Source organism: Lotus japonicus, chromosome 1 (genome assembly GCF_012489685.1).
Source record: "Lotus japonicus ecotype B-129 chromosome 1, LjGifu_v1.2".
NCBI lineage: Eukaryota > Viridiplantae > Streptophyta > Magnoliopsida > Fabales > Fabaceae > Lotus > Lotus japonicus.
In genome coordinates, this window is record NC_080041.1 from 136910600 (window position 1) to 136935334 (window position 24735).

Here is a 24735-nt window from a genome sequence, read left to right on the forward strand (position 1 = left end):
GGCCAAGCAAGTATTGTGAACATGGCGGCCCAGCCCCCCATCTAGCGTCAATCTATTACTAATTCTCTTTTTTAGATTTAATTTAAACGAAAACGCAAATATTTGTAAAAATTATCTTTATATTTTGCTTTTTCTTCCATATTAATTATAGAGATGAATTAAGGCCCAATATCTTTTTTTTTTGAAAGACGACCCAATATCTATAACTCCATAAGAATGAGCATTCTACTATCTAACAGTGTAAATAAGTTTTACACAATCATTCAATCTCATTCCTTCATTTAATTATATTCAATCAATTTTCTGATGTGACTATGGTTTTCCTTTTTTTTTAATTAGAAAATTACTCTTATGTAATCATTAATAAAAAAAAAATGTGCATGTTATTGTTATCATTATTCTTTCTAAGTTTCATCTTCTTTCGTTCCTTTCATATTGATGGATGAATTTCCTACTAAAAAAAAGGTTGATGTATGAATAAATTGATAGCAACACTTTTAGTATTGACCTTCTTGACTTGTCTACGCACTCAGAAGATTTTGTTCATTTTTCTTATTGATTGGTCAAACGTCACGAATTACTTTCCAGCATCTCGCCTTGCATCTAGTGATTGGTTTACCCTAATTGGTGGAGGAAGTAAACGCCCATTAATAGGAACAAATTCTCTACCAAGTAAGATCTACTAATAAAAGCAAAGTAAATAAAACCAACAAAGAAAAATGGAGAGCAATACTCAATTTGCTGGGCAATTTATCACAATAAGTGTTTCAAAAAAAAATTACAATCAGACCATACAATTTGTAGTTATATTAGCTCGCTAGAATTAAGGGATGACCAATAAGAAAAATGGAGAGCAATGCCCAATTTGCTTTCGAGATTTTTCTTTGAACAAATTCTAGCATTTTAATAAAGGATGCAAAAACTCTGGTAAAGGTGAATGAACCATTAATTGAATCGAATGAATGAACCGTTAATTGAACGTGAAGTCTCGTATCATATACTTATATAAGATAGAAGGAAAATACTAAAGAGTACGAAACGAAACTAAGAATAATGTTAAACTCATTATGATTGGTCTCCGAGTCCGGTAAAGTAGGCTACAACTTCTAACTGATTTGAAATAGTAAATGAATTTATTTTTATTTTTATTAGAAATAAGAGGAAAGCTTATATTTTTAAGTTTTAACTGTTTTGTATAAATTACGAATCACTGTTTTGTGAATAAGCTACAATATAATGTTATAAAAATTGATGAAGAAGTATTATAATATATGGTGGGTTTGACGCATGAGCTGGAGTTTTGACTGCATTTACTAGATAGATTCACCTCCTTAGGAAAAGAAGAAGTTGAGGGAGGGGGATGTAAAACCAAAAGGGAAAGGAAAGAGGGTTCTCGTAGTTTTTTGCAATAATTCCCATTCCCATTCCCAGGTTTTGAAGTTTAATGAATTCATTTATGTAGATGCCACCAAATCTAGAGTTTAGCAACAACAGAATTTTTATTTTATTTTTAAAAAAGAAAAGTTTAGTTGGGGGAGGAGAACGTTGGGTTGAAGAATGAAGAGGCACGTTTTGAATGGTGGTTGAAGTCCAACGGTCTTTCTTAATTTGATAATTGATATTGCGCGCACGCTGACGCAGGCAGTTTCTGTTGTCGTATTTCTCAAATCTATTAAAACTTTGTTGGAAGGTTTATAGTACCTACCACTCTAGTCTCTACTCTTCTTCCTTCCGCCTTTGTTGTAGTAGTACCTAACCAACAGTCAAGCTTAGCTACCCAACCATGGTTGAGCTTCCTCTTTATCAATGTGCCACTATCTTACTTCCTCTCTGCTTCTTCTCACTGCTACATCTTCCTCTTCTCTTGAGAGGTCAACCCGCTTCGCTTCTTCTTTTTCAGGGTAACTTGCTACATCATGCTATTTCATTTTATATGTTACTGCTCCTAAGTCCTCGCTACAGTAATTGTGATTTGTACCTACTTACTGTTATTAACCCCTAATTAACTGCATAATGTGTAGCTATAACATGGCTGATGAACTGGATAAACCTTTGCTCGGTCCTGAGAATTTCAACCGAGAGGGCATTGATTTGGTAACTTCTCCAACAAATGCTGCCCTTAGTTTCTGAATTTTCTAACTTGAACCTGTTCTGTTCACCATATATTATATAGTATAACATTTTATTTTGTTGGTCAGGAGCGCATACCACTAGAAGAAGTATTTCAACAGTTGAGAACTTCACCAAGAGGACTTTCATATGAAGATGCTGAAGCCCGACTCGAGATATTTGGTCCAAACAAACTTGAAGAAAGGAAAGTAAGAACACACTTCTTATAAATATCTGATTTTCAGTCACATATAGAATGTGATTTTGAAGTACATTGTTCACAGAGTTACCATGTTAAACTACATTGGGATATCTATGGCTAGCTATCAGTGTAATGTGATTTATCTATATAGTACTTCTGAATCAAAAATAAAATTACAGATATTTTGTGATTCATTATGACCATTATGTCTTGAGCCAATTTTAACAACTTCCACTTACCTCATAATGCATAAATTATCGAAGGGAATGCCTTCTATGTTCTTTGACACTAATCCACTATGGCATTTTAAGTACACACTATCTCACTGCACATCTCAAATGTTAGCTTTCTTCTTCTCATTGACAGGAAATCATCTTCTCTTACGTGCAAAAAAATTCTCTCTCTCTCTCTCTCTCTCTCTCTCTCTCTATTTAAGGATTTTGGATAGGTGGGGGAGTCCTGTCAAAATTTGTGAATGTTTATAGATTACAAAATTTTCACATGATTAATTATGTTACGTGAAATTTTATCGTGGGAGGGGACATTCCCCTCACTGACCAAGGCATTATAGTTCACAATTAGTTTCTTTCACTACAAGAAATCTAATACTGCATGATTTACATAATCAGAAAAATAGAATCATGCATGCTGTTTCCGTTCTCCATTGAAAATCTTTAGTGTTATCATTTATTCTATATTGGACTGTGGTTAGTAATTATAAAGGGGAAAGAGGCATTGGTTTATTGTAATTGTAATGCCATTATCCATGGCTAGCATTATATATGCATCTTAAGTCTAACCGAACAAATTCTAACCATAACCCCGTCCTCAAATGTTATGCAGGAAAATAAAATATTAAAATTTCTTAGTTTCATGTGGAATCCTCTGTCATGGGTTATGGAAGCAGCAGCATTGATGGCGATTATCCTTGCTAATGGTGGAGTGAGTAACGAGCATAATCATTGTTCTTCCAATATTTTATTTTCTCTTCTCTAGATTCAACTTGTACTTATAATGTTGTTTTTCCATTTCTTGATTCCTTACTTGGAGAGATATTTTCAGGGGGGGGGTCCTGATTGGCAAGACTTTGTAGGGATTATATGCCTGCTGGTGATAAACTCAACTATTAGTTTTATTGAAGAAAATAATGCTGGTAATGCTGCAGCAGCGCTCATGGCTCATTTAGCTCCTAGAACAAAGGTATGCTTCTTTGTTGATGACATCCATCTCAGGAATTGATCCATCACCTATGCCATACAAACTGAACAAATCTCCTCAAAAACTTGAAATTTTTTCAGTAGTGTATCACTAGCTATATAGCTTGTTATGCAACAATACCTTGCGCCTTTGAGTTTTTCTTTTTGCCCTCTTCTCATATGAATAATCAGATAAACTTTCCCTCACATCTGAACATTTATAGGCTTGATATTTAAGAGTTCAGGGAATATAGAACTATATTTTAATGAGTGAAGTTCTCTATTACCTAATCGTTCAGGTTCTCAGAGATGGGCAGTGGCAAGATCAAGATGCAGCTGTTTTAGTACCTGGGGATATTATCAGCATAAAACTGGGAGATATCATTCCAGCTGATGCTCGCTTGCTCGAAGGAGACCCTCTAAAAATTGACCAGGCAAGTCTTTGTTATAAAGTTTCTATTAATTTGTTTCTACTTAACGTTTTCAGTCACTATTTATATTTTCATGACATAAATTGCTTATAATTGATCAAGAATCGAGATGAAGTTCACTTGGTTTTGTTTCATGCAGTCAGCCCTTACTGGAGAATCTCTACCCGTTACGAAGAAAACTGGTGATGAGGTATTTTCAGGTTCAACATGTAAACACGGAGAGATTGAAGCTGTAGTGATAGCAACAGGAGTTCACTCCTTTTTTGGAAAGGCTGCACACTTGGTTGACAGCACTCAAGTTGTTGGACATTTTCAGAAGGTAAAACTTTCAACACCTTGTCATGTCATTATTAAGAAATAAGAAATATAACCAAACCAAGATTGTTACAAAATGCTAGATGTTTGAATGTTTGTATAAAGGTTTTCAAGGATTGCTATTTTTTCCTTGTATTGATTTACATTACATATGACAAAACTAGAACAAAGGAGTAGGGACCTATATACTCAGTCCTCATTCCTCAACATTGAAATGAAGATTAAAGCATAGGGAAACGCCAAAACAAGCTTGAATGCAATATAAACTTTGCAGATCTTTTGATCAACCACTCAAATTTCAAACCTTGATTCAAGTTTTATTGTTTGCTTTTCTGCAGGTCCTTACCTCAATTGGTAACTTCTGCATTTGCTCTATAGCTGCAGGGATGCTTCTTGAAATAATTATAATGTTCCCGGTGGAGCATAGATCATACAGGGATGGAATCAACAACCTTCTTGTTCTCCTGATTGGAGGAATACCCATAGCTATGCCAACAGTATTATCTGTAACACTTGCCATTGGCTCTCATCGCCTTTCTCAGCAGGTGCGACTTTTTAGAACTTGTAAATAATATTGTAGTAGAATTAAGATCAAAGTCCCTCTCTATATGCTACCCATGTTTGGCTCTTCGATTCAAATGAAAGGGATGAAGCTAAGCTTTTGTCTGAATTATTGATAACCGTCGTTAAAGTTTGGAAAATTCTGTAGTGCCTCAAAGGGGTAACCATACCCCCAGGCAGCATACTTTATATCACATCACTAGGAGGAGTATAGTTATATCATCCATGAAGTTTACTGCATTGAAGTAGATTTTTGTGCTGCTGACTGTGCTCTTTCTTTATTTTTATTTACTTCACTCTTAAGGGAGTTATCACAAAAAGAATGACAGCAATTGAAGAAATGGCAGGCATGGATGTCTTATGCAGTGACAAAACTGGAACTCTTACGCTAAATCGCCTGTCTGTTGATCGAAACCTTATCGAGGTAGGTTTTGAAAATGACATATAAGAATACTGTATCGACCCATATTATTAAATGTTAATAACAAAGTTTATTTTCATATGACTTATGAAAATTTACTAAGACAAAACTTTTATAAATTACACGTTGAACAGGTCTTTAACAGCAATATGGACAAAGATCTGGTTGTTCTACTAGCAGCCAGGGCAGCTAGACTGGATAACCAGGATGCCATTGATGCTGCCATTGTTAATTTGCTAGCTGATCCAAAGGAGGTACAGTTTAAAGATACTCGTGTGATTTTGATACTGAAGTTTTCCCAACACTCCTTTATTTGGAATAGCACACTGATAAAACAAAAACAATTTCTCCTTTTTCTCCCAGGCACGTGCAAACATTACTGAAGTCCATTTTCTACCATTCAATCCTGTGGATAAACGTACAGCCATAACATACATTGACGCTGATGGAAATTATTATAGGGCCAGTAAAGGAGCTCCAGAACAGGTATCAAAATTCATGAAATAATGTGTAGCATTTCTTTACTTCCTAACTTTTCCTCATTTGACTTCAAATCTAATGCAAAGTTTTTCTCAAAGGACCCATATCCAAAAGTCATAAAACTTCCTTAAAACCAAGAAAAGAAACATCTATGAAGAAACATAGTATAAAACTATCCATGTGTGTTCACCTAACAGCTAGGAAGTAAAATGAGGTTGGTTGGTTCATGATATAGTATCATAGTCTCTATCTTCGATCCTAGTTCCCTCCTATGGTTCTAATACAAAAGTTGAATTTAAGCACAAAGATCAATGAACTCTGTATTTTCCATGCAACAGTCACTTGGGCCAGTGAGAAAACTTGCACCATTTTTTACTAACGGGTAAAGGGCATAGGGGAATTCTAAGATGGTATCAGAGACTATAAAATTTGGGTATCCCAATAAACGGATCTAGGATACGCTCTGAAATCATCTTAGAATTCAAATTAGGGTTTAGAGGTAGAGTTAGGCCTAACCCGAATTCTAAGAAGGGGGTTTGCATAAGGGGCGTGATAGAAATACAATATAAAATCATTCATGTGTATTCACTTGTAAGCTTAAACTTTTGGGATAGTTGGTTCATGAAAATATTATTTGATGGAATTATAAGTTGTAATCTTCTTTCATATAATATAACAAACTATTGTCATGGTGTGGGACATGCTAAGTATATATTATTTTTTGCATCAGAACTTCATCCTGTTCTTTATACTGTTGCCTGAATATCAGATTTTAAATATGTGCCAAGAGAAAGACAAGATTGCCAGAAGAGTGCACACAATCATAGACAAATTTGCTGAAAGGGGATTGCGTTCTCTTGCAGTTTCTTATCAGGTATAGCAGCCTGTTCCTTCTCTACCTTTTCTTTTCCTGCTAAAAGAAGAATGTAATGAAGAAAGCAGATGTCAACGTAATAGAAATATTGAAACTAGAAGATATGATCATAACTCAAATTAGAATGTTTGATTCATGTGAAACACCCAACAGTTTAAACATTCAGGATAATTGGTTCATGGCATAGTATTAAGGTTTCAATGACCTTGTTCTTCTGAATAACTACTAATTTTCAGCCCAGCATAGTGTGGACCTGTGTATTATCTAACTTCAAACTCTTGCATGAAGGAGGGTTTTAAATATAGATTATTCATGTGCTTTAATTTAGTAGCTTAAACTTTGGAAATAGTTATTTTATGACATGAAATATTGATTATTAATTTATTTTACTTAGATAAGTCATAACTATTTCAGGAAGTCCCTGAAAAATCCAAGGATAGCCCTGGAGGTCCTTGGACATTTTGTGGCTTGTTGCCTTTGTTTGATCCACCAAGACATGATAGTGCTGAGACCATCCGAAGAGCACTTAACCTTGGAGTCAATGTTAAGATGATTACAGGTAAAGTATTTCAATGATAGAAAATAAAATGTGTTTTCCTTATTACGCATAAAATGTTCTATTTCTGGACTGGAAGATTATGTTTTGTAGTTCTTCTTTTGTTTCATTTCCTAAGCTGTATATATGCAAGTAAATCTGATATTAGGACCACTTAACGTTAGGTGATCCTCTTTTGATCCCATAAGGTTTGGATGAAGTGTTTTATTTTCATGCTAAAATGTAATGTTCTATATTTTTCCTTTAGTTTCATTTCTGCACTAGCCATTTATATGCCTGGAATTTTGGAATTATAGGATTTGCTCGGGTGATCCTCTTTTCGTTCTAGTAAGAAATTATCTGAAAATACATAAACAAATATGGGCATGATTCATGAATCATGTTCAAGGATCTGGACACTATTTACATTAGTGAGAAAAAGCAGAGTAATGACACCAAGCATATAGATGCTACGTGACTTTCACAGTGTTTTGTGTGTTTCACCTGATACAATAAGTCATGTCATTATTGTCATGTCCCAAGTTAACTCAAATTTTCTCTCATATGCAACCTTATCTGCAGCACACCCAATGTCTCATGTAATACAACTTTTACATTTACACGACATTCTTTTGTTCATATGCTCATTTGGAATCTTGATGTTGGAGGTCAGCTGAGGTGGTTTACATGTAAATGCAGGGGATCAGTTGGCTATTGCAAAGGAGACAGGGCGAAGACTTGGTATGGGGACAAACATGTACCCTTCACCATCTTTGTTGGGCCGTGAAAAAGATGAGAATCATGAAGCTCTCCCAGTTGACGAGCTCATTGAAAAGGCAGATGGCTTTGCTGGTGTATTTCCTGGTATATGATTTTGATATTTAAGAAAGAAGAAATGTTTTCCCTCTCTTCTTATGGATAATTTACTGATCAGAGATCTGTTATGCATAATAACTCATAGTATATGCATTATTTCATATTTTTCCATCAAAATAAAAAGTGATCTTGTGGTGGTTACCCCTCATTTTTGTAAATGCTGTTATTTAATCAAATCTCTTTACTGATTATCTTATCAATGCATTTCAGAACATAAATATGAAATAGTGAAAATTTTACAAGAAATGAAACATGTTGTTGGAATGACCGGAGATGGAGTAAATGATGCCCCAGCATTGAAGAAAGCAGATATTGGAATAGCTGTGTCAGATTCTACAGATGCTGCAAGAGGTGCTGCTGATCTGGTCTTAACTGAGCCTGGTTTAAGTGTGATTATTAGCGCTGTGTTAACTAGCCGAGCTATATTTCAAAGAATGAAAAATTATACAGTTGAGTATGCAACTTCCTCTTCTCCTTTATATTATCATACAAGAACTCCTTTGTGCTTTTACTATATATTATAGAGTCTCAATATGAAAGCATGCATCCTAGAAAGTAGCATCATCAGCTTGATCTATCATTCAGATCACTAATCATTATAAATGTAATAACTCAACTCAACTTATGTCTTTCATGATATTTAATATGTATTTTATGTAAATCTGATAGCTCTCTTATATGCAGATATATGCAGTCTCAATCACCATAAGGATAGTGGTAAAATAAGCTCATATCTCCTATTTCAATGCCATTTTTCATGGTTTTTGTTTAACATAATCTTGGACTTGAATAAGAATACCTCTGAACTTTCATATAACTTGTCAACTGAACCCTCTTGCAGCTCGGTTTTGTGCTCCTAGCGTTGATTTGGGAGTATGATTTTCCACCCTTCATGGTCCTGATCATTGCAATCCTAAATGATGGTAATACTTTCACAGATAAAATTTTCCATCCCTAGGAATATGGATATGAATCATAGAACTTGTATCTGTTTTCCTTTTCTAGTGCAAATATGTAGTTAAATGATAGATGCAAACAATACTCAAACAGTATTGTGTGATTTTATGACAATATAAAAGTGAAGATTATATTGTAAGGGGTTGTTTCCTGTAAAAGACTTTGAAATCAGGAAAAAAGTGAAAGTAAGGGACAGGAAATGAAAATAAAAAATGTAATGGAAACAGTTTTGCTTTGTCCCCTATTAATAACTGACAAAGGAATAACAAAACTGTTTAGAGACCAATAAGTGATATACTGATATGTAACTCAATAAGCGTTTTTGATTAGGTACTATAATGACCATATCTCAAGACAGGGTAAAGCCATCCCCCACACCTGACAGTTGGAAGCTGCCTGAGATATTTGCAACAGGAGTAGTGATTGGCACTTACCTTGCCTTGGTTACTGTCCTGTTCTACTGGATAATCATTGAAACCACTTTCTTTGAGGTACAAAACTTTATTTTTCCCTCACTTTATTAACCCTCAAATGAAAATGTGATTTCATTCAACCAACATGTTTAAGCTGAAGTCTGAACAATGCAGACCTACTTCCATGTAACCTCCTTATCCAGCGACGGCGAGAAAGTTTCATCGGCCGTGTATCTGCAAGTTAGCATCATTAGCCAGGCTCTAATTTTTGTCACTCGTAGCCGTGGTTGGTCATTTCTAGAGAGACCTGGAGTTCTACTGATGTGCGCCTTTGTAGTAGCTCAACTGGTAATGTTAGCCAATATATTTACATATAGCTAGTAGCTACTGCAAGGAGCTTTATTTAATATGTTCATTGCATTAGGAAATCCAGAAAATGTTGAATATGGGTTGGCTTTTAACTATATATGAATTTGTCAGGTGGCCACCTTAATTGCAGTGTATGCATATATCAGTTTTTCTGAAATTAGAGGAATTGGATGGGGATGGGCTGGTGTTATATGGTTATACAGTTTAATCTTCTATGTACCCTTGGACATCATTAAGTTCACAGTGCGCTATGCCTTGAGTGGAGATGCCTGGAATCTCCTATTTGACAGAAAGGTTAGTGTATGCAGATTCTTCCTTCCATTTTAGTTTTGTCCAAATTGGATGATGAAATGTATGTATTTTTGTATTTCAACACCACAGACTGTTTTTACATCTAAGAAAGACTACGGGACGGAAGATAGGGCTGCAAAGTGGGTTCTTTCTCAGAGTAGTCTGCAAGGTCTTAATCTCGAGGGCCCTGGAAGGCGTTCTTCTTTGATAGCCGAACAGGCCAGGAGACGTGCTGAAATAGCCAGGTACTTCTCATTAGTTATTATCTAATCTTTGATAATCCTAAACAAAAACAGAATCTGCTTGTATTAATCATTGGCATTTGTAACAAAAAAAAACATAAAAGACTTACTACTGGTATAGCAAGCATTTTTCTAATTTAATTTTTCAAAATGCATGAAAATTTGCAGGCTGGGGGAGTTACACACTCTCAGAGGACATGTGGAGTCTGTTTTGAGACTCAAAAATTTAGACCTCAGTGTGCTACAATCAGCTCATACAGTCTAATGTCCACCGCATAAACCTTAGATTTAAGTAATTGGTCTGTATTACAGAGCTGTTGAGATGGTTTTTGGTAGTATTGGACTCTACTGTTAACTGAACACAGTGGTGGACTGGGATTCCTTATGCTTTTTTCTCTCTTTGCACAACAATTTTTGTTTTGATAAGAGAATTACCGCTTGAGATTCAGAATATGAAATTCTTTGTTGAGAGTCTTGTGTTAGGGACTAATAAAGCACCTCTGAGGATAACTTGTAATATTTTTTTCCTTCGGAAAATATGTATCAAGTGCCCAGGAGGACTGTTGAATTGTATGTCTGTATTTAAAATTTGATACTTCAATAATGTCACTAGAAAGAACATGTCACCATGCAAAACTTGATACTAGGTTCAGATACTTTTGCTATCGGCTATGTTGTAATTAGCTTGAATGTTGATTGGAGGCCATGGAAATAGTTCCTCATAGCTATTACTTTCTTTTGTTAGCACATGTTTAAACAATGATTGCTTTACACAAAATCTTGCAAGGGTTACTTTTATTTCAAGCTTTTACCTGGAGGGAATAGTAACAAATTCTTCATCGGGAACAAAAGAAATAACATTGCAGGAAAATATATTCTCAAATGAAAAGAACAACACTTAGGCATTCAAGTATGAAATATAAACACCTGACAAAACAGAGCAAACTTGAGGAATAGAAAACAAGTCATTGCCAACCATAATAAAGGAGAGAACTTGTTACATGGGAGACATTTGAGGGGAGCTTTTCTTACCAAGTCTGACAGAGTTGACATAATCTGTGGAACAATGAGCGGAAAAACCAGCAAATACTATTCCTATTACCCTTGCCAATATGCGAAGCCACCCTTCCTTATACTCTGCACCTTCAACGTACCCAATCGCAATGCCTCTAATTAACTCCCACACGGCATTCAGATGTATTGACAATGCGGATCTCATTTGAAAGAAATTTTTATTTGGCTCCTCCTTCACTTGTTTTTCAATATACAAGCAGTTGTAGTAAAGGCAGGCTCCAAAATGTTTGTACAAGAAGGTTTTGTCATCATAAGGCAACCTGGGGACAAGATCATTACAATAAACCACTCTGAAGTACTTCCGTTCCAAATAAGCTTCCATGAATCTCCCCAGCTGCCTATTCCCTATCCTCGGTTGGCCGAATGTGTACACACCAAGCAACCTTTCCATTATCTCCATCTCCTCATGCACCACTAGCACTGTTGGAAACAATATGGCCAGGGCTCCTCCCAAGCTATGCCCAGTAACCATGAAGTTTGCATTCTTGTGCTCCAATAATAGGCTTTTGAGTTTGCTTTTCACGGTGTAATATGCAGTCATCTCTGATGGTGTCTCAGAAGTTAAATATTGGCTTTGATCGGCATCAGAATCATCATTGCCAGAGAACAATGATTCAGAGGAGGCTCCAATATCAGCATCATCTGTAGAGCTTGACTTCCTATTTTTTTTCCCTAGAAGATGAAAGGTAAAGGTGGAAGGTTCAACTCTATTGCCCAAACCAAGGGCTTCTAAGAATCCCATGTGAACTTTTCCCGTTTCTGGGATCTCATACCAGGAATAATCAAAATCAGTACTCCAATCATCAGCATCAAAAGGTTCAGTCCCTCTAAAGCTGACTAATATCAAATTTGCATCTTTGGCCTTGTCACACATAATAAATACTTGAGTGGACATCTCTTTCTGGAAATCTATGATCAATTTATGAATCCATAAGTAATTTAGAAACAATGAAAACTTTTCATAGTAGATCATAATGCAATACTTTATCATATAATGTCTTACCATTCCAGCAGTTGTAGAAGTCCACAAAGTGCATCTGTACACAAATGTTAGAATCTTGTCTTATGCATACATACATACTAAAGAAACCAGTAAAATTAGAGCTAGTAACTTGCCTTCCAATGGTTGCTTACAATATTTTTGATGACTAGAGCATTCTCATATGCTAACTTGGAAGCCATCACGCAGAGGTCCATTAAAGCCCGGTTGCCCATTTCTGGTATAAATTCTGTGAACATCTGGCCCTCATGCAGATCAATCCTATTGTCCAAGTGACCGACTATACTGATAAAAGCTTCTGAACCTCTTTGTGGTACCACCAAATTCCCTGTTCAAAACAATTAAGCATGAGAAGAATTAGTACTATGAATGCATGCATGTTTTTGCTGGGTGATGGCATTGTTTGTTACCCCGTATCAAGTTGTGAAGTAGACCAAAGAAGTTGCCATTCTGGGACAGAAGATTGAGCAGAAATTCAAGAAAACAGCCAGTCCAGTAGAGAGGCTTGGCGAGGAAAGCAATGATTTTGCGAACAAGAATGGAAAGGAAGATGATCCATCTGTGATGAGGATCAGACAGATTGTTATTGTTGGTGTCAACGAAGGTGGAAATGTCTCCCAGCAGAGCGTAGCGCATCAAGTCCCAAATGCCACCCTTATCAGGGAACACATTCAGGTACCTCGAACTCCCATGGTCCATGCTTGTTGAATTGAATGAATAGGTTCGGGGTTAGCTAGGATGCTTTTTAATTTGGGGTGGGTCAGTTACAAGCACAAGTTGTTGTTTATGTTACTTGTTCATGGCTAGCACCACCTGAAATGAAAGATTCTTTTTTCCTTGTCTGCGGTTGGTTGCGTGTGTGATGGAGCAACATATGCAGGGTGGCAAGACAAAAGCAATCTTCTTGTTACCAGGACCAGGACCAGGACCACTCTCTCGGATGCTTTTCACCTTTTGCTTTGGAAACTACAGTTTAGTTTAGTTTTCTGTGAACAAGAGTCTTCATTAAGATCAGGGTTTAGGGAACCAAATCCTCTGTTACTCATTTCCTTTTAAAATTTAAATATAAAATCTTGGCTATAAATAAAAGGGAATCAAAATTCAACATTAGAAAAATTTCTCCTTTGCAATTGGTTCCTCAAAAAAATACTTTTATGTGAAATCAGTACAACTTATGTCACTTTGCCAATTTTGCCTAATCATCATAAGGGGTGGTGACTATGTGAACTTTCCGCATGTGTTTAGTCCCTCTAATGAAGAAACAATAAAACCGAATGGAAAATTCACTTGCAAACAAATAGATCGAAAGAGAAATCCAAAATTTAGATTAAGTTTTAAGGCGTGGGATCTATTTATTTGGTGGATTATAAGCAAGGACGAATGTGTTCAGTGTGCGGAGTGTAGTTCTAAGTAGGGTGTGTTTCCCAAAAAAAAAATTAAACGACCAAGTTATCCATGAAAACTCAAGGAATCGAGGTTGCGATGAACCAGGCTTGCATTTCGTTAAGAGTTTGAGAATTAAATAAAGCTAGTTATCCGGTGATAAATTTAGAAATCAAGGTTCTGGTGAACCCATACTTGTGTTTCGAAAGGAGTTTTAGAATTAAAACAAAGTTTGAACGCAAGAAACTAATAGACAAATGTGATAATAGAGGAAAAGCAAGTAAATATAAGCACATAAAAAGGATAATTCAATTACAAGAAAGTAAAAAAAAAAAGTGGAACAAACTTCTTTCGTTAACTTTGTGTAGTTGTGTGCCATATATGGGCAACATTGGGCGTTTTAGAGTGTGAGTATCATATGTCCAATCGCTATTATGAGTTGTATTTACCTATTTATAGTACTACCATTCAAACTGAAAAAACAATCATACGGACAAGATTGATTACAAAAGAAATTGCATACTCCAAGTCGTTCTTTCAGCATGCTTCATGTTCCTCAAAACTTTATCCCTGTCTCTAGTCAATTCCTTCCTTCCCACATCTAGTAATTGCCATCATCGTGGGTGTGTGGTGTTCGTGTGCAGAATTCTCGAGTCATGGGATCATGTGTGGTATGGGTCGTGGAACTTTTTGCCAATGACCTCGAATTCATAGTGCTTCAACTACGACACATTCGCTAACTTATTTTCCTCTCCCCTCCTTAAACTTAGGATAATTTGTTGAAGTGTTAAACTTCCTCTATCAAGTCTGCCTCAACATTGCAGGCCTTTCGCGCTCGATATGGTTCAACCTAAACTTTTCCTTAGAGCTTCATCATTACTTAGCCACAATTATTACTCTTTCCCAATTGAAACCCCATGCCTTCCATATTGTCTCGACATACGTGTGTTCCATAATCCCCGATCTTCGATCTCTTGCCTCGAGAATCATGTTTTACTTCATTTGTTTGAATTTGAAATTTTGATAATAACAACCACGAGCACTGCGACAATAGTGCTTAGGTTTGTCGATCACGGTAATGACGGTTCAATGAAGCTTCTGAGAGAGGCATGCTTTTCAAAGGGGAGAAGGACGATGAAACAACAAGTTCATCTAGAAATCAATTGTTGTTGATGCAACTATAGAGTGATGTATTAATTAAGAAAAATATTATGATTTATAAAATAAAATAACAAAAAACCAAATTGATGCATGCAAGTAGTGTTAACTTTTTTTTCTTCATATAACATCAAACTAATTCTCACCACTTTCTCTCATATTAATTAATTGATAGTTTTTCCTAGTCAGTTTCTCCTTTATTCACCAATTTTCTCTCCTCTCCAATTTGCAACAACTCTGTAAATAAACACGAGCTTGTGGCCACGTTGCTAACATTTTTGCCTTATAGTAGTGTGAATCTGTGATCTCTCTTTTTGCTTCTCTAGGTGTGACCCGAGCAGGGTCCTCCCTCTATAAATAACGCTTCACTCGAGCTCGAAAGAGAAAGGGGGAGTGTTTGAGTGAGTGAGATGATTGAGGTTCTCCCATGGCGAAACTTCGCAAGCCGAAGAACGAAGATCCCAAGCGAGATAACTCAAGCGCCCTAGTTCACCACCAAAAGCTCTGCCTATCCATCAACATCCACAAGCGCCTTCTCTACGGGTCCGGCTTCCTCCCACCTTTCTACATGCACTGGTTGTAAATTACTCCCTCCGAACCTAATTATAAGCTAACATTGAGATCTATGTGGTGTCACTAAATATAAGCTAACTATGCAAACGTTAATTTTTTTTTTCATATTTGTCCTTGCATTTATTGTTTTTTCAATTCCAAAAATTTGAAATTGAAACTCACTTTTACTCTCTTTCCTCCTAGTACTACCCACTTAAATAGGGGTAAATATAGAAGATTGTATGTTTTTTAAAGAACCAATGCATCAATTAAGACTTTCTTAATAAGCGTGATTTTGATCGTGGGGGTGCATCAATTAAGACTTGGAAGTTGTAGTGCCGGAGATTGAGATCGTGGGGTTGCACGCTGAGAATTTAGGGATTGAACTATTGGAGGTGTTTGGGTTGATGGTGAGCCAACGGAGTTCGAGTACTACCCACATTAACACCAACATGATATTGTCATGTCGTATGAGATGATCATATTTCGTTAACCCCAGGTTAAATAAAATGAGTCAAGAAAACCGTACTCAAACCATCCTACATTTTTCATGGTTCTAATCCATGCAGACTACATGTGTCGCGGGTCAATGTACAGGCCCAACCCCATATACCCAGCCAAGGGCTAGGGGGACTCAGGTGGGTAGATGACATGGTCGGCTCCCATTTTCTAGCATTTGTTTTAAAATTGTAATGTGAATCATGTTATAGGGTTAGTCCATCATTTGTTTCAATTTATAATTTATGTATATCGTAATTTCTCATTGTCATCATATTTCAATTTGACCGATAGTTGCACTTTTTTCTCGTTTTATCGTACTATTTTTTATGCAAATTGGAAAGAAACTGCACTAAGACATATTTTGATACGAAAAGTGAAGTTATACATTATCACTAATTTGATGCACATAATTGTTTTTATAAGTTAACTTTATTTTGTAATTTTCATGTTTAATTTTGGTCCCCTCAAACTTGAACTTAGTATCAGTAGCAGCACTCATAAAATGTTTTCTTTCATTCCTCCTTTATAATAAAACCAAACAGTGGAAAATAGTATATTCTGTCATTTTTATTTCCTTGACATTTCTGCGGAAGCAAACAGAGTAATAGTGGGCGCTCGAAAAGGAGAAATACTGTTAATATAATAATGTCAGTATGACCAGTCCAGTGAAGTGTAAATTTATAATTATATACGAAGGGAGGAGGATATCTAGATTCTAGAGAGAGAGAGATACTGTGAAGACTGTGATAAAGTAAAAAACTTTTGTGTGGCTTTGGATTCTTCTGCCAATTCGTGCTGTGCTCACCAGCAAGCTTTACTTGGACTTGCTTATGGGAGCCGGAGTGGAGGGAGCTGCATCATAAAATCATTACTCACTCACACTCACTCACTCACTGCAAATCCCTTTTTGGCTTTCTGAGATGGTGGAGCTCCGAAGGCTGCTGTTGATGCTGTTCATCATCACCACTACTTGCTTTCTTCATTGGATGCCCAATGGTGTCACTGCCACAGATCCAAATGATGGTCAGTGTCTTCTTTCACTTCACTCTCCTTTTCATTTCTCCCTGACTCTGTGCTTGGATATATTGCATTTTGCTACTTGTTGTACAAACCAAAACAAACACTTTTTCACTTTATTTGTTTTTCATTCATCTGCTATCAACACTTGTGGTACTGTTTTTTCAGATTGCTCGCTTTCTCTCTTACTTTGCATGCCAATGATCCTAACAAATAAGTGATCTTTTCTCTTTCCTGTTTGAGCTTTATGTTCCTTGAACTTGGTTGTCGGTTCTTTCTATTTTGGGACTGGCTACCTTCCCTTACATCATTTTGTTGGGATATCTTCTGCTAAATGCTAAGTGTGTGTTTGTGTTTGAGTTCAATCCAATTAGCACACGTTCCAAAGCATCATTCACACATAACTGCTGAACGTGAAAGGAGTCTTTTTGGTCAGTTCAGATGAAGCAACTTTCAGTTTGAGTCCATCTAAAATACAAACATAACCTAATAAAATATTATCTTCTTATATCAGAATGTCTCAAAATCTTCAGTCTCTTACTTGACCCTGCATTATTCATTGTTGATGGCACTCAAAATGGGCAGGCCTTATCTACCTCCTCTTCCCCAAAGGGACTAAATAATAATATTAACAAAACACTAGACTGGTGTAATTGACATTTTGGGGTAGTTGTGAGCCCTCTATACTGCAGGCCGCAGCTTCTTGCCTGGACTTTGATACCATCCTTTATAGTAGCTCTTAGTACGACCTTGCATTATGAGACTGAATACTTTTGCATCAGTAACTTGGAGATGTGCTGATTTGCGCTTAATTCCAGAGTTCGAGTCAAGGTTGTTCATGGACTCCTCTAATATCATAACTTAAACATTTTGAGCCCATATTTCAAATACAGGATTTGAATTATTTCATCGGAAGTGATTAAAATAAGCCAACTAATTGTAAATCATGAAAATGACATCTTAAAGGCTGGCTGTAACTTACAGCCTATAAGATGCCTGTTGCTATCTATTTTAGGTGTGAATATTCTTGAAGGCTTAAATAAGTCTTTTTTACTTTTTTTGTATCAAATGATTCATATCTTATATAATCATGTACACATCCTTATCTTATATTGTCCATACCCTTGAATCCTCAACCAACAATCTTCTATGCTTTTGTGACACGTTTAAAATGAGATGTTTGCTTGGTGAATATCTGATGAAGATGAAGTTGAATGAATTTATAATTATGGGGTGCTTCGATACTTTTAGTACCAGGACTGGTAGGTGATATAATTGTGAATGGTTTTTCATTTTTTCTTTATGTTCCCTTGTAATCAGTAATATCATTTCTCACCCAAAAAATTCATAATCTTCTATTCATACAACTTCCACCCAAGACATAGTATACTATTTTTTAGATTCCTCGGTGAAAATTGGGTTTCTTTTTTTCTTTTTTCACACCTCTTGATGCTTATAAATGCATAATTCTTATACTCAGTAACATGGATGACCAATAATCTAATCTTCAAGGGAACATTTTTCTGAATTTGTATTCAAGGTTAGGCATCAATCTTTCACTTCTTATTGAAGAATAATCTCTATCTTGAAATATGTAAAATGGATGATGGTGAGACCCTAATCTATTAATAAATTTCTGTTCCCTGACCCCGTGCATACAGGAGCTTTGTGCACTGGGCTGCCCTTTATCCTTCTCTTGGTTTGCTAAATATAATTTTTTCTGCATTTGATACAGTTGCTGCTGTAAAGGCTATTTTTCAAAGCATGAACTCACCATCCCAGCTAGGTTGGCCTGCTAATGGTGATGATCCATGTGGACAGTCTTGGAAAGGCATTACATGTTCAGGAAACCGTGTTACAGAGATGTACATCTCTGCCCTTCACTTTATATCACTTGATCACAATAACTGTTGATGCTGGTTTCTGATTAATATTGATTTGTTACTTATCAGTAAGTTATCTAATCTTGGACTAACTGGAACATTGGCTTACGGATTACAAGCATTGACATCTGTGACCAGCCTGTAAGATTATTTGTCTGATTCATCACATATTCAGTTTTCTATGCATTGTTACTATTGTTATAACCTTGTAAATTATTGCAGAGACATGAGTGGCAACAATCTTATAGGAAACATACCATACCAACTTCCTCCAAATGTTCAGCGCTTGTATGTTTATATTATGCGGTTGTTCACTCTTATGTTTATTCTACTGATGATATTGTGATTTTTACCATCCCTTTTTCATTGTATGCAGAAATCTTGCTTATAATAACATAACCGGAACAGTCCCTTACTCTATTTCTAACTTGACCTCTCTTACGCACTTGTATGTAACTCATCTTCTCGACAAATTATTTTAGTTGTACCTACCTACCACTTCGACAAGAAAATGTAGTAATTTCCTTTTAATTGTTTCTGAGAATGTAGGAATCTTAGTCACAATCAGCTCCTGCAAGGACTGAGTGTCGACTTTTACAATCTTTCCACTCTCTCCAAACTGTGAGTTCCTCCTACCCTTCAACTGCATAAAAAAGTAGTACAGATGGCTGTCAAGTTATTGTTACTTTAACATGTTGATCCTTTCCATCTTCTGTATGTTTTAATATTGTTTTTGTGGATTTGCTACATTTGGTTTGTGTAGTGTAATAATTTAACAATATTGCTTCTGATTACATGCCAAGACATTTTGCATGTTAAAATGGTCCATATACATAGGCTATTGCTCTATATCTCATTTCATATGGTTTTGGTCCTTTCAAAATTTGCATACTCTTTGCAACTGAGGTTACTTTTCAGTTTTGGTAATAGCTCAGGAAGAAATGGGTTGCTTTTTTCCTGTTTCAGGGATCTCTCTTTTAATTCTCTGACTGGTGACCTCCCTCAGACTCTGAGCTCGCTTTCAGCAATAACCACCATGTAGATATCCAAATTCTTGTATGTTTTGTGTTAATACTTTACATTTTATTGATTGTATTCTAAGTTTACTTGTTTACATTTACGCAGGTATCTGCAAAACAACCAGTTTACAGGCACTATTAATGTCCTTGCTTATCTGCCTCTGGATAGTCTGTGCGTCTCTGTTGTATCATATAACATAGCTGGAATATCCTTTCCTATATTTCCATAATGAAGAACTTAAACCCAGTTGTATTTGTTTTCTGAAATTCTTCTCAGGAATGTGGAAAACAATCATTTTACAGGATGGATACCGGAAAATTTGAAAAACATAGACCTACGGTAAGCATTGCCATTATCAGTGATTTGGTAGCTAGGAATCGGATTTTGACCAGGAATTTCTGCAAGATTTAACAATGGTACAAATCTAATGACAGGACTGGTGGTAATGCTTGGAGCTCAGGACCTGCACCCCCACCTCCACCTGGGACACCTCCAGCACCTAAAAGCAATAGACACCACAAATCGGGTGGTGGAAGAACCATTGTCCAAGATGCTGGTAGTGGCACAGTTGATGAGGGCAAAAAGTCTGGAATAGGAGGTGGTGGCATAGCTGGAATCGTGGTCTCCATCGTTTTTGTTGGGGCAATAGTAGCATTCTTTCTAGTGAAGAGAAAATCCAAGAAGTCGTCTTCAGATTTAGAAAAGCTGGGCAGTCAGTCCTTGGCTTCTCTTCCTTCAAATGAAGTGCATGGTCTGCATCTTCATACTATTTAATTTTTTTTTCATGACGAGGTCATAGTCATACTAATAGTTCATTTTTTGACACTAAATAATTATATATGCAGAAGCCACCTAATCCATTGGTTGTTCTTTTACTTGATTCTGCTTTCGATAATGAGATTTGCAATTCCATCTATCATTTAGGCGGACAACACAACCCCATTTTTACGCTTTTCTGGTTCAGTAGCTAGTCACCCTATACATATAGCTAGCTATATTTTCCCTTCGTGTCACTTCTGTCAGTGTATAGTTGTTCTGTAACACAAGATAATAGCAGTTAATTTAACTCTATTTTCAAAGAAGAGATGCATGCTTGACACCATGGCAGATGTGGTTTTAAGACAGAAATCTTTTGTGTTTGTCAAACTTTTAAACATGACTGGCCTGTCTTTTCTACTTGTTGGCCTGTCCTTTACTCATTAGTGATCTTGCTTTTCAACTTTTGTTATCCAAATTAACATATTAATATATGTCATGATGATGTAGGGAATTCTCTGCAAACTTCCTCCGTGACTGGCATGAAGACATTTGATACTTCTGCTTCAATAACTCTTAAACCCCCACCCATTGATCGTAATAAATCGTTTGATGACAATGAATTCTCTAAGAAGCCCACTATTGTGAAGAAGACTATTACACCTCCAACAGATGTGCAATCATATTCTATAGCTGATCTGCAGATTGCTACTGGCAGCTTCAGTGTGGATCATCTCGTTGGTGAGGGGTCTTTTGGGCGTGTATATCGTGCTCAATTTGATGATGGGAAGGTATTTCTTAGCTGTTTCTCCTGCAGTTCCACTGTTTGATTCCAGTGGCAATGATTATTAGTATCTCCAGAATAGTGTATTTACTGTGTATGTCAATGCATGCGTTTATAATATCATATAAGGTGTTGTTAGTTTCAGTGTCTCTCTAGTCACTTCATTTCCAGCATTCTCTCCCGTAAGGGGGGGGGGGGGGGTATAGTATCTAGAAAATCCATGTATAGATAGACATCGCAATTATAGCCAATGTCCTAATAAATACCATGAATTTTTCTACAGAGGACCAAGCCTTGAATCTCATGTGCTTAAAAGTTATTAATGGTTTTGACTTTATTTTTGTTTTTAAAAATGCTGTAGGTTCTTGCAGTGAAGAAAATAGATGCGTCTGTCCTTCCCAATGAATTTTCAGACGATTTTACAGAAATAGTGTCAAACATCTCCAATTTACATCATCCAAATGTTACAGAGCTTGCAGGTTATTGCTCAGAGTATGGACAACACCTCTTAGTCTACGAGTTTCATAAAATTGGTTCGCTGCATGACTTCCTTCACCTCTCAGATGAAGATAGTAAACCATTGATATGGAATTCCCGTGTCAAGATAGCTTTGGGGACTGCACGTGCTTTAGAGTGAGTTAGTTGCGGACTAAAGGAATTAGAACATACTGATATTGCAATTGTATCCATGGGGAATTTTTGCATTGTTGCGTAATCAATTATTTCAATCGTAAAAATCTACTTCCATTTGTTTATTAACTCCTCTTTCACATATCTCTTTTTTCTTTATACATTCCACCTTGCTGCCTGCCTAGCTAGCATGATGAACTGTATGTCATGACTTATTTTGAATTAATGCTACCTCTGTTTGGACAGAAGGGGATGGAAAAGTTATAAGGGAGAAGTTAGTTAATTAGAGGGGGATTAATTGGATAATAAATAAACAGGGGGATGTAAGGTTGGGGGATCATTCAGATTTGTTAGCATTGAGTAAACTATGAAAAGCTTTATTGAAAAGGGAAACCCTTGGAAGAGAATTCTAAATCATTTGTTAAATGATTCTAAATCATTTGTTAAATGATTCTTTATCACTGTTTGTGTCTATTTATTTTCCATTTCTCTTCCCTGGTTCCTAGCAATCTCATTTTGTGACTTACTCTTTGTGTACCTGGTAAAGAATTATTGGATTTTTACAAATATCTGATTTTTGAATTTGGAAATGTAAAACAGGAAGAATTAGACTATAAAATAAGAATTGTAGTTTAGATGTGAGTTACTATCACCTTGGAAGTCTAAACACTATCGATAAATAGGAAAATGCCACTTCACTTTAGTAATTAAGGTATTTTACTTGCAATATAAGTTTTTAAACAGATTTTTAGTATGTGGCAACATATGGTTGGACATCAAGCAATGATCTAAATGTTTGCCTGAAGACTCAGTGACCTGATTTTATCCAAAATATTTTTGTAGATACCTACATGAAGTTTGTTCGCCATCAGTTGTTCACAAGAATATCAAGTCAGCGAATATATTACTTGATACAGAGCTTAATCCTCATCTTTCAGACAGTGGCTTGGCAAGCTATATTCCAAATGCAGACCAGGTGATTTTATGAATTTTTGGAACTCATTGCAAATCAACATTTCATAATTGGATGTGATTGTGTAGGGGGGAAATAGTTTTACTCTGTTTTTGTTGCTAGTTTTCTACATGTTTTTAAGTTTTGTTGATCTTTACCGATTTGTCAGTATCAAATTTTAATATTTTCTTTTAACTCTTCATCATGAATGTTGTCTGTTATATTCAGTTATGACATTTAAATAAAGAAAGCAAATGGTTGAACATCTAATATATTTTATTAATCGGTGGCACTAGTTGCTCTCTCAAGAAATGAATAGCTTAGAGTCTCAGACAAGCTTAGATTTACAATATATCTCAAGGGTCTTCATAATTATGACCATCTGAACATAACTACCAGGTAACTTTCCTATTAGCAGGGAATAATAAAAGTGCACTAGTTAACTTTTTGGATTAATTATCGAGTAAAGTTCTTCTTTGGGCCAACTTTCTTAGTCTAAAAATGTAAACTGTATGCACTCAAGGGTTCAAACTTCAAACAGTCAACAGTGTATTTACCAATACAGAAAAGAAAATCTGCATGTGTGAAATTCCATTGGATGTACGTTGTGGTTGTTTTAGGCTTCAGCAGGAATGTTTGTCCTCTTTAAAAAAATGGCTTTTCCTTTTACCCATTGACATCAAGCTTACTGAAGTTGTAACTTTGTCTGGAACGTTTAGATATTGAACCAAAATGTTGGATCTGGATACGATGCACCAGAAGTTTCCTTGTCTGGTCAGTACACTCTGAAAAGTGATGTCTACAGCTTTGGAGTTGTCATGTTGGAGCTTCTCAGTGGACGGAAACCATTTGATAGGTGAATTATTGCCATGTAAAACAAATGAAATATTCTGCATAATAATATAATATTCTGTGGCTTATCTTTTTGGTCCTGATTAACAGCTCAAGGCCAAGACCTGAGCAGTCTTTGGTTCGATGGGCAACTCCTCAACTCCATGACATTGATGCATTGGCTAAAATGGTTGACCCTGCACTGAAAGGGCTATATCCTGTTAAATCTCTTTCTCGTTTTGCTGATGTTATTGCTCTTTGCGTTCAGGTATTGTCTATCCTTCATTAAGATTCTCCATTATTTGTTTTCTGGGACAATTTGAATGGTCCCCTGTAGATAGAAAAATTTGCTTGTATTAATGCATTCCAATTCCATTGCTTTTCTTTTCCGGGTGTAGCTTGAGCCCGAATTCCGACCACCCATGTCAGAAGTGGTTCAGGCGCTGGTACGATTAGTGCAGCGAGCTAACATGAGCAGGCGAACAACATTTGGAAGTGATCATGGATCCCAACGAGGGAGTGATGATCCAGCTATACGTGACATTTGACCTTGTGTTACTACAATGGCTAGAAAGGAAGTGTAGTAATATTTTCCCTCAATCCATAGGTCTTTGTAAGTTAGGTTGATTGCACCTTTGATTAACCAAGTTAGACAATGGGTGCTGTATGCTATATTTGTACTTTGTAATATAAATTCAATTGTTTAACTGGTTACAAAGTTGAACCCCATATTCGGCTCATTCTAACTGGAAATAGTGTTAGTATGAAGGCTTTTTCCTAGCTTGTGTAAGGCAAGTTTTAATGAGGATGGAAGTAACCGGGAAATGACTTCTCAGTTTATAGATGTTAACCAGCCTTTGTAGTCTGCTCACTATGCATGCAGAGCCAAAGGTTACACAGAGTAGGTGATAGAAATATCATT

At 36.2% G+C, this 24735-nt stretch overlaps 3 protein-coding genes across 6 annotated transcripts; 2 read left to right on the plus strand and 1 right to left on the minus strand.

Moving 5' to 3' along the window:
* The first annotated feature begins 1749 nt into the window (after nucleotides 1-1749).
* Nucleotides 1750-11008, plus strand: LOC130731454 (ATPase 10, plasma membrane-type). Of its 2 annotated transcripts, XM_057583753.1 has the most exons (22): nucleotides 1751-1901; nucleotides 2022-2094; nucleotides 2199-2318; nucleotides 3155-3253; nucleotides 3374-3511; nucleotides 3807-3945; nucleotides 4082-4257; nucleotides 4592-4798; nucleotides 5119-5238; nucleotides 5370-5489; nucleotides 5599-5721; nucleotides 6485-6589; nucleotides 7004-7148; nucleotides 7824-7988; nucleotides 8211-8449; nucleotides 8685-8717; nucleotides 8842-8923; nucleotides 9288-9448; nucleotides 9545-9718; nucleotides 9851-10033; nucleotides 10121-10275; nucleotides 10441-11008. In XM_057583753.1, the coding sequence occupies exons 1-22, from the start codon at nucleotides 1807-1809 to the stop codon at nucleotides 10535-10537; spliced, it is 2949 nt and encodes a 982-aa protein (XP_057439736.1). In that variant the 5' UTR covers nucleotides 1751-1806; the 3' UTR covers nucleotides 10538-11008. The 2 variants fall into 2 exon arrangements, with proteins under 2 accessions (XP_057439737.1, XP_057439736.1); XM_057583754.1 differs by lacking the exon at nucleotides 8685-8717 and having other exon boundaries at nucleotides 1750-1901.
* A 96-nt stretch (nucleotides 11009-11104) lies between these two features.
* LOC130731456 (triacylglycerol lipase OBL1) lies at nucleotides 11105-13351 on the minus strand. Of its 2 annotated transcripts, none has more exons than XM_057583756.1 (4): nucleotides 12757-13351; nucleotides 12481-12674; nucleotides 12350-12383; nucleotides 11105-12255 (listed from the first exon to the last, which is right to left on the minus strand). In XM_057583756.1, the coding sequence occupies exons 1-4, from the start codon at nucleotides 13043-13045 to the stop codon at nucleotides 11270-11272; spliced, it is 1503 nt and encodes a 500-aa protein (XP_057439739.1). In that variant the 5' UTR covers nucleotides 13046-13351; the 3' UTR covers nucleotides 11105-11269. The 2 variants fall into 2 exon arrangements, with proteins under 2 accessions (XP_057439739.1, XP_057439738.1); XM_057583755.1 differs by having other exon boundaries at nucleotides 12463-12674; nucleotides 12757-13350.
* A 3279-nt stretch (nucleotides 13352-16630) lies between these two features.
* Nucleotides 16631-24553, plus strand: LOC130731459 (protein STRUBBELIG-RECEPTOR FAMILY 6-like). Of its 2 annotated transcripts, none has more exons than XM_057583760.1 (16): nucleotides 16631-16963; nucleotides 18693-18822; nucleotides 18910-18981; nucleotides 19063-19128; nucleotides 19217-19288; nucleotides 19390-19461; nucleotides 19807-19878; nucleotides 19966-20031; nucleotides 20137-20199; nucleotides 20295-20611; nucleotides 21127-21407; nucleotides 21762-22033; nucleotides 22874-23006; nucleotides 23702-23838; nucleotides 23925-24081; nucleotides 24212-24553. In XM_057583760.1, the coding sequence occupies exons 1-16, from the start codon at nucleotides 16861-16863 to the stop codon at nucleotides 24359-24361; spliced, it is 2163 nt and encodes a 720-aa protein (XP_057439743.1). In that variant the 5' UTR covers nucleotides 16631-16860; the 3' UTR covers nucleotides 24362-24553. The 2 variants fall into 2 exon arrangements, with proteins under 2 accessions (XP_057439743.1, XP_057439744.1); XM_057583761.1 differs by lacking the exon at nucleotides 16631-16963 and adding an exon at nucleotides 18479-18497.
* The last annotated feature ends 182 nt before the right edge of the window (nucleotides 24554-24735 follow it).

Bases quoted from the DNA above. Each gene is read 5' to 3' on its own strand.
- LOC130731454 (XM_057583753.1), top strand. From the start codon at position 1,807: ATGTGCCACTATCTTACTTCCTCTCTGCTTCTTCTCACTGCTACATCT. The intron at 7,149-7,823 runs GTAAAGTATTTC...ATGTAAATGCAG, and splicing joins CAATGTTAAGATGATTACAG to GGGATCAGTTGGCTATTGCA. The intron at 10,276-10,440 runs GTACTTCTCATT...GAAAATTTGCAG, and splicing joins AGACGTGCTGAAATAGCCAG to GCTGGGGGAGTTACACACTC.
- LOC130731456 (XM_057583755.1), bottom strand. From the start codon at position 13,045: ATGGACCATGGGAGTTCGAGGTACCTGAATGTGTTCCCTGATAAGGGT. The intron at 12,675-12,756 runs GTAACAAACAAT...TGTTTTGAACAG, and splicing joins ACTTCACAACTTGATACGGG to GGAATTTGGTGGTACCACAA. The intron at 12,384-12,462 runs GCAAGTTACTAG...ATTTGTGTACAG, and splicing joins TTGTAAGCAACCATTGGAAG to ATGCACTTTGTGGACTTCTA.
- LOC130731459 (XM_057583760.1), top strand. From the start codon at position 16,861: ATGGTGGAGCTCCGAAGGCTGCTGTTGATGCTGTTCATCATCACCACT. The intron at 20,612-21,126 runs GTCTGCATCTTC...ATGATGATGTAG, and splicing joins TCCTTCAAATGAAGTGCATG to GGAATTCTCTGCAAACTTCC. The intron at 23,839-23,924 runs GTGAATTATTGC...CCTGATTAACAG, and splicing joins GGACGGAAACCATTTGATAG to CTCAAGGCCAAGACCTGAGC.